This window comes from Euprymna scolopes, chromosome 14 (assembly GCF_053919585.1).
Source record: "Euprymna scolopes isolate OS-2025 chromosome 14, ASM5391958v1, whole genome shotgun sequence".
NCBI classification, from domain to species: Eukaryota; Metazoa; Mollusca; class Cephalopoda; order Sepiida; family Sepiolidae; genus Euprymna; species Euprymna scolopes.
Window position 1 is genome coordinate 148925980 of NC_136495.1, and position 9829 is coordinate 148935808.

General features: G+C 31.5%; 1 protein-coding gene across 1 annotated transcript; it reads right to left on the minus strand.

Moving 5' to 3' along the window:
* Nucleotides 1-358: 358 nt before the first annotated feature.
* Nucleotides 359-9300, minus strand: LOC145293282 (serine/arginine-rich splicing factor x16-like). The gene has a single exon (XM_080139884.1). It carries the CDS (start codon nucleotides 8570-8572, stop codon nucleotides 7856-7858), a length of 717 nt encoding a protein of 238 aa, XP_079996010.1. The 5' UTR covers nucleotides 8573-9300; the 3' UTR covers nucleotides 359-7855.
* Nucleotides 9301-9829: the final 529 nt, after the last annotated feature.

Genomic DNA, 9829 nt, shown 5'->3' on the forward strand with positions numbered 1-9829 from the left:
GTTCCCTCAGACACTCATCTATGAGGGAATATTGAAAGTACCCACCCAGCCTATTTGTATTTCTACTATAAACTGACATTAAATCTAACCGTGCTGGTATAGGGGACAGGTAAACAAACCCTACAAAAATAAATTTCTGTAATTCCACATCAAGAATATATTTTTGTAAAAAAAAAAAAAAATTGAAAATACATCATCAGGACTGCGAAAATCAAAAAGATTTTTAAAACATTTAATCAAAATTAAATATTTGTGGTACTTGCATAGAAAAAACATCTTTTTAAATAAAAAAAAAAAAACATTTAAAAACAAAAATGTAGAAATATTTCTACATTTTTAAAAAACGAGATAGAAAGAATTTAAAGATGCACTACAGAACCAAATGGGTTGGTTCTTTTATTCTTTCAAGAAATACAAGACAATATCAAGATAATAGCAAAGTTTCAGTTGTGGAGTTTTCATTTTTTTTTTTTAACAAGAAAATGCTGTTATGACAAATTGGGAAAAAGCTGATTTATTTCTATTAAAATTCAACTTTTAAATCTAAACAACAAAAATTGACATAGAATAATAATAATAATAATAATAATATAAATGAAGTTACATCTAAAGTTCCATGCCCAGTTCAAAAATAATTTTCCTCTTGAATAAAAAAAGAAAAAAAAAAAACTCGCCATTCATTCAAATTGAATTATGCACATGTTTATAAACATGGCCAAACTATTCTACTTCCTCCTCCCCAAATTATGAAATAATATGAACAAAGCGTGGCACAAGTTATAATATATAATGAAAATTCATTATTTGACACGTGCAATAAAATATTGCAATGTATTTTAAAAACTAAAAATAGATCAAGTCAAAGACAGCTCTTCCCCCCCCCCTTTTGGAAAAATGATCCGTAGATTATAAATTCAATATTTTTTTTTTGTTTCGGCTTTTTTCTTTTAAATCCATTTTTAACTTTTTCTTCTCATTTGCACATAATTTTTTTCACTCTCTTCAAACTATAAAAGAAAATGAATCAGAAATACATACACAATATGATCCTGGCAATGTGTTTGTTGATATTTTGTAATTTGTTGAAATTTTTGTTCACTATTTGTTGTTGCTGCTGATGATGATGAAGAAAAGATGCTGTTGTTGGTGTTTGTTGTTGAAGAATTAAAATGAACTTAAATTGCAGATAGAAGTTGGTTGATGGAGAAAGTTGAAATCAATTCTCACACAATTCTTATTTTCTTCCATAGGAAAATGTGGATTCTGACATTTTTCCTTTTCTTTATTTTCGGTTAAAAACTCAAAATTATGTCTGATAATAATTGCAAAAGAGTGGAAGCAAGATGAATGTTTATTCTCTTTCACAAAAAAAAAAAAAAAAAATTAAAAGAATGTGAAACTATTTTGTTTTGTTGTTTTTTTTTTTTTCATACAAATATCAGCAGATCAACAAGTTCTTTCTATAAGTTGCCATGATTTTGGAAATGGAGCAAAATATTGAGGTTTTAAGTTATTGCAAAGTAGATAAAACATTCGTTTAGATTAAACTAAAGAGAGAGAGAGATTGTATTTTTGTGAAAAAAAAAAGCAAAAAAACATTGAACAAAATCTTATTCAAAGTTTGTGTTGGTTCTGCTTTTGAACATAGAAAAAAGTTCATTTCTTCATCGATCTTTAGTATGTATATATATATATATATATATATATATATATATATATATATATTACATCATTTTCACTAAGACTCTTGGTAAAGGTATGAAACCATATTCACTCTGATATGAGAAATAATAAGACAGACTCTCATACTTTGATTGCGTAACTAGTTCAGAAGGAAAACTCTGGCATTGTTTTCAATTGACTTCAAGTAATGCTGGTTTAGTAGTGCAATAGGAGATTGCACAACCCTAGCTTCACTATACACTCCTCTACATCACCATCCTTATGGACTTTTTAATGTCTCATATACTGACACTAGATCCCTTAAGTACTTGTAAATAGAAATGAACGTGAAATTGGTCAATATATTTTTGGTTTCAAAATTTTTCCTATAAATTCCCTGTTTTTGTTTGGAGTGAAATTTCGTAACATTAAAATAGTGAACAAAATGGATGTTTTTTTTCTCATAGCAGGTCACAAAAGAGGATTAAAAAAAAAGTACACAAAATTTGGGATGAACAGTCATTTTTTTTTTTTTTTTTTTTAATTTTTCAATGATGGACCGACAAAAAAAAAAAAAAAAAAAAAAATGGACAGACTTCAGTGGACCAAGTGTTGGTAATGGCAGTAGTAGTAATAGTAGTTAATACTAATTAAAGATGCAGGGTATCCAAAGAGTTACTGAAGGGTTGAAAATCTTTATCATTTTACCATAAATGATTATATTTTTCTCTATTTCAAATACTTTACAGATAATATTTTGGAAATTAATTATGGATTGCATTGTACAACGTACGCAAGTTGTGAAATTGTTTTACCAAAATCAGGGGTCAATTGTTTTGACGCAAAGAGCTTACCAACGGCATTTTCATGTAAGAGATGGTCAGTCACAACAATTCGAAACATTGAGCGTCAATTTGTAAGAGTCTATGTTAACAAACCCCAAACACTGCAAGAATTGAAGAAAACATCAGGAATGAAATAAGGGAGTTAAATTGCAATCCAGAGATTCTGCAATCTGTCATGTTTTGGAAGAGCACAAATATGCGAAGCTGAAAATGGGCAAAATTTAAAAGACATTTTTCATAAATAAAGATTCGAATTTTGCATTTTCTTTAAATTTATCAATGTCTTAGATCGTGTTAAAATTACAGAAAGATATCAAAAATAAAAATCTATTTAAGTTCAAAACCCTTCAGTGACTTTTGGGACACCCTTTATATTGGTTATTAACGTTAAGTTCAGAGTATTTTTAGTTTTATCATTAGAATTGGCAGGAGAGTGACATGATTTATACATAGATTAATGAAGACATTAGAAAATTAATGAAATTACATGTTATTTTTTGGCTCAATTATACTATAGTGAGTTAGAATATCTGTCATTTCGCCTATATTTTAGATAAAACTGATTAAATCCTATTTCAGTCACTAATTACTAAGAGTGAAAGGAATTTTGGCACTACTTCCAAACAACAGTTTAAGTAAAACTAAATAAAAATAAAATACTAAAGTATAACAAGTTTCATCGTCTACGTAAAAGGCAGAAAAAAAAAAATAAACAAGTTCCCATGCTACAGACACATAACTCAAGTTCATAATTTTCTAGTTAAGGACAGAGAACGACTTTTTAACGGGTATAAAATTTTAGCATTTTGGGGAATGGGTGAAAAAAAAAAAGCAATTTTTTTTTTTTTACCAACAAGTTATCAGTTCATGAAGGCCCAAAATATATATAATTGTTGTACGCGCAAGCGCGCATATTTTTGGCTTGCGCGTACAACAATGCCCACCAGTAATAACATAAGAAATTGGGGTTTGTATTACTGTACACAGATTCGAAAAAGTTGTCAAAAAACAAATATATAACAAATAAATGTTATCAAAGGCAAGATAAGTTACTTTTCTACCAAACTGGATACATTTTTTGTGTTTTTATTCAATGTAACATGTTTATTCAGCTCGAAAAACATGCAGTGTTTACAGATGTATTGGAAAATTCAAAATGGCGCCCGACACTCTCTTTAACATGGTAAGTTTGGGAAAAGGTGTTATAAATAATAAACTAGACAAAATACTATTAAAAAAAAACACCGAATATATGTCAACTTATGTCACGGTAACATATAATGAGCGAATTTCTAACAGTATTTTGTCTAGTTTATTATTTATAACATCTTTTCCTGAACTTACCGTGTTAAAGAGAGTGTCGGGCGCCATTTTGAATTTTCCAATACATCGGTATGCTTTTCGAGCTGAATAAACATGTTACATTGAATAAAAACACAAAAAATATATCCAGTTTGGTAGAAAAGTAACTTATCTTGCCTTTGATAACATTTATTTGTTATATATTTGTTTTTTTGACAACTTTTTCGAATCTATGTGTACAGTAATACAAACCAAGAAATTGCATTGCTTAATATCCGGCAAGCTACTTGTTTGCGGAAAATTTAAATAGAATATTCGTTTCCAGCATACTCAAAAACCTACAGAACTCGTTATTTTACAAGTCATTGTTAAGGTGGAAAGTAAAAATTTACCAAAAATTGTTTTAAGAAATGCCGAAAACTATTTAACTCTAAAAATAGTTGGAAGATCGAAATAGGATTCAACCTAAACCTTTTTTTTTTAACCTCAAATAATATTTTGTTGGCCATTGTTAACCCTAAATTACTTTTTAAGTGTTACGAATCTAACTTTAATTGAATGTTTAGATCGCTTCCATATTTTCTTTTACCTAATTTATTAACGTTTTTCTTTTCACACAATAAAAACCAATGTTTAACGTATTTAAGGTTAAAACCATAGTCGGTAATTTAATAAATTTTCTAACAAAAAAAAAAAAAAAAAAAAAAAAAAAAATGGTCGCAATAAGTAATAATGGTCATGAAAAAAATTCAACGTGCTTTTAAAGATCTTCCCGGCGGACGATAGATATTAGATATTTGAATAAAATCCGCCAATAACAATAACTTAAAGGCAACGACACAAAATTAAGATTAGATTTCAAAATCAGCAAACGAAAATACCGATTATTTATTTACAGCGTTAACCCCAGTCGAGAGGGATTTGTTTTCCCGTTTGGGTGCAAGAAGTGTATTACCGCCTCTATATATTTTTTGGTACTTATATATTTTTGGTACCGCGCTGAAATAACGTTATTTAGAAAACTATTCTTACCATGGGAAGTGGGAGTTGTTTTGTACCTATTCTGTACTTTAACCTTAAAATTTCATAAATAAAAACTTTAATTGGTACTTGTACAGTTTAATCAAGACGTTAAAAAATGAAAATATCAAAAAAAAAAAAAGAAAAAAAAAGTCATAGTGTACGTATCCCTTATGGAATGAAGTTCTCCGAGAAAAAATTCACTTTTTTTTTTTAACAGCGAAAAACAATTTGCTACATCGATCAAAAGATAGCCATGTTTCGATTTTTAGGAAGAAAAGCTATGCTTTAACATATGAAGGGGGGGGGGGTCGGCGCTTTAGACAGAGTTATTTCCCCTTGGCGTGTTCTAAAAATCCAAACATGGCTACCTTGAGCGCGCTGTCATAACAACGTGTTTTTCCGCTGTAAAATAACGCGATTAAATAAAGTGATTTTTTTTTTAAGAACTTTAGTTCAAACCGGATACATACAATATAACTTTTTTTTTTTTTTTCGATATTTTCATTTTTTTGTACTAGTGCAAGTGCACTTATTGATCCGTGCTGAAATAATAACGTTATTATTTAAAAAGCCATTCTTAACATGGGGAGGGGAGGGTATTTTGTAACTATTCTATATTTTAATCTTACAATTGAATAATAAAAACAAAACTTTAATTAAACTTGGAAATACGATTTAAAAAATAGCGCGGATCAGTAAGTGCACTTGCACCAACAAATATTCTCTTTTTTTCATAATCTTGTAGATTAGTGTCCATTCGATAATAATCCGACAAAAAAAAAAAATAAATAAATAGCAAAAAGATTTTTAAAATAGGGGATAGGTACAGTTTGCACACGTGAACCCACTTTTGTTTTGTAAAATTAATCTAAAACAAAAACCGGTTTTGCCTCTTGGAAGGCAACTATTAAATTTCGCCAATCCAGATACAAAAGTTACAAACCACATCAAAAGAAAAATGTAAATTTAAAACTTATTAGAAAAAATATAATAATGTAAAAATTTTTTTTTTTTTTTTTTTTTTTTAATGTTTCCCCGGTTGCAGGAATGCAGTTTGCATTTTGTGTCGTTGCTTTTCGGTTATTGTCGTAACACGTAACCGGATTTTACCGAGCAATAATTATTAGCCACCATTAAGCCGATCTGTAAAAACACGAAGTTCAGTTTTTAATATTCGCCAAAGAAACCTAGCATTTCTATCCAATTTAGATAATTACCAAGCAAAATAGACGATTGTAATTCAATGGCCCCCATAATACAATCAATTCATTATTTTAATTACTTTTTAAGATTAATATACAGAAATTATAACCTTATTGGGTACTCCACGGGGAACGTGGACCCTGTGTAAACGATGTTTTTATTTAATGATTGCTCCCTGAAAGCGCATGCGCAAAAGGTTTTCTTTGGTTCATTTAATCACGAAAACTTTGACGTTACTAAAAGCATTATTTGAATATTTATGAAAAAATAATTAAAAAAAAAAATATTTAGTGGAGAAAATAAAAACTAAAATTAAATAAAAATAAAAACAAGCACCAAATACAAGTATGAATCAAATTTACCCAAAGAAAAAATAAAATTTTAAAAATAAATACACGCGCGATTAAAAATAAGGTCTGAGATACTACATACGAAGAAAGTGAAAGAAAACGCTTTGAGGGAGCAATCATTAAATAAAAACATCGTTTACGCAGGGTCCACGTTCCCCGTGAAGTACCCCTTATTGTAGTTACGAGATCGAATAACCCTTTTTTAGGTACAAGTGCACTTATTGATCTGTGCTGGCTGAAATAACATTTAGAAAGCCATTCTTAACATGGGAGGGTGTTTTGTATCTATTTTGTATTTTAACCTTACAATTTAATAAAAACAGATCATAAAACTTTAAACTTGAAAATACTATGTAAAACAATAGCGCGGATAAATAAGTTTTGTTTTTAATTAAAATTTAGTACTTCCGCAGTTTAGGGAACGTGCATTTTTATTTTATTTTCAATATAATTTTCAAGTTAAATTTAATTTTTACGGGATCTTCTATGTGAAAGTACAGAATAGTTAACGCTCATTCTCCTAGTGTTAAGAATGGGTTTCTAAATAAGGTTATTTCAACGGAATCCGCAAACTATAGAAGTACTCAAAATTTAGATCTATTGAAAAGAAAAGATTTTCCTTAATTACTAAAAACGCTCAGCTCTTTTCTTGATTAGTGGCTCTTCTGAGAAAAACTTGTCTTTCTTTTTTTTTAAGCACAGGGAACCATACTACTTCATTCTGGCGTATATACTTTAATACTAGTGATATATTACATTTGAATCGACATTTTAAATGCATCAAAATAATATTCGATATTTCAAACGATACACGGTGTCGGTACACAATGCATCCGACATATTTTTTTCATAATAACATTAAATAGCGAGCCCAAGGATTTTTTTTTTTTTGCCGCCGTGGAATACGCCAAACTGATTTTGAAGCCTGCAAATAGAAAGTAAATTTGGCACTTGCGCATATTAATATCCCCGGCAAATTAATTGTTTTTATTCCGAGAGAGTTCCGTCCGTGGCAAGGAAGACTAAACAAAGCCCCCTCTCCCCATGTTAACAGCTTTCCAAGATTTTCTCACTTATGATGCACAAGCACCGTAAATTAATTTGAAAGATGTTAACATCCACAAGTGTCATGTTTTTGTTTGTTTGCTTTTTAACTAAAATTAAAGTCAAGTATTATAGTTCATGTGTGCTCCCTCCATACCAAAAATTAAACAGTACTTTGGGAGGGGTCCCGGTTCTATGAAAGATCCAACTGCTGTATTTATAGTCTTACTGAAGAAAGAAATAAACAAATCACAAAATTAGGGATCAATTTTCGTGAAATGTAAAAAATAAACTAATCCCTTATTTTTGTCAAAATTCACTTGGGATGTTTTCCTTTTTTTTTTTTTTTTTTTTTTTAAATTTAAAAAAATAAAAATAATTTTTTCTTTCATGAAATAAAAACAGTTTGCGTTATTACTATTCCTACTACTCGTCAGTCCCATTTCTGGTTTGGGGGCTGTCTCTTCCACCACGGCTCAAGGGTGAACGAGACGACCTCGATGGAGGGCTACGGGTGAAGCTTCGACTCCTGGGGGTGCGGCTTCTACTCCTGGGGGTACGACTCCGGCTTCGAGGGGTACGACTGCGGCTACGACTACTACTTCGGCTACGAGAATAGCTTCTTCGGCCGCCTCCGCCCCCACGCGACCGGCTGGACGATCCGCCACCACCTCCTGACGACATACCGCCGCCATGACCTCCAGAAGCCATCCCTCCACCACCTCCTGATTTACGTCTCCGGTTGTAGCGATTACACTCGTAGGCGTAGTGGCCCTTCTCGCCACACTCGTAACATCGATCTTCAGGATTGAACGGTCGGCGTGGACGAGACGGACCTCGGCCGCCACCACCGTAACCTCCTCCACCACCGCCGCCATGACCTCCACGAGACCACGGTTTTGGTCTCACTTTGCCCGTTGAATGCTCCACCCGGACTCGAACACCGCACATCGTTTTCCCATCCATGGCGGCAACTGCATCTTCAGCATCGCGTGGATCTTCAAATTCAACAAACGCGAACCCGGCCGGGTTGCGGGCCACCCATACGCTTTTCAAAGGGCCGTAGTATCGAAATGATCGCTCAACTTCTTTCTCCGAAGCATCCCTGGGCAAATCGCCAACATATACTTTGCAATCAAGCATTATTGCAACACGATACAAACAAAATCAGTCAGATTTAAAAAAAAAAAAAATTGTTTAACACTACACGTAGGGAGGGAGGATATATTTTCTTTTTTTAGTTAAATACTTTTTTTTAAATACGCACATGTAAATAAATGCGTGCCAACTTTATACAGCGTTAATCAACTACACAGCGAGACACACACTTACCCAAATGAGTTAGTAATACGTAAGATGGGTAGTAAATAATTCAAGTGTCTGTATCAGCAATATTTACTTTTTGCAATCAATTCCGGAAATTTAGTTATTTCACATCAACTCTTCCTTTAAAGAAATAATCCTTTTCTAAATGTTATTAGGAAATAAATCCACTTGGTATACAAATCTCTCTCTCTCTCTCTCAAGAACGTAGTTAACCTTTAAATATACATACGGCATGTATATATCACACGAAGACGTGTTATGACGACTACTATTAAAATCACTTTTGACTTATGTCGTTTTTCGTCATAAATAAGGCTTTAACTCGCCCCAAATTTTGAATTTTTTTTTTTTTTTTCAAACTACTTCAGCCAAACATTTCCAATCCTTTGTTAACCGTAGTTCGGAAAATAAAATGTCTAAATTTTCACAACAATCGCAATCGGTTCGGTAAATTTAAAAACATATATTCAGTAAAGTCCGATAGTATCAGGAGGCGGAGAATTTATGGTCTCTACTTGTCTTTACCGGAAGTATTTTTCCAACTTCCGTCTAAAACAATGATTATCTCCCTTAGGTATTTTTCTATAAGCATCTAGCTATTATATATGTTCATCTTTAATTTTAATCAATAATTTCATTTAAACTTTTAATAAGAAAAGGTATATATATATATATATATATATATATATATATATATATATATATATATATATATATATATATATATTGATAATATTATTATAATTTAAAGTCTGTTTCTCAGCTAAAATGATTAATTTCTTCCATTTGACAAATGATACGAGCAAAGTGTAGTATCTTCACTGATTCGAATCTTCATCTTTTTTAGTGACTCAGAACTCCTTTTCGACGGAGGCAATTTTGATTTCCCCCCCCCCGTCTATATCACCCCTTTTGGGGGAACTGGATCTTCTCCACATTAAAACCGACCTTGTTACAAAGCTGTAAAATATAGTGCATATGAGCACATGGGAAAATATCAGCAGCAGCAAAGGATGGCTGGCTTGCGAAGAGATTAGCAGTAGCCGAAAAACATGCATATGCAAATTAGTAAAT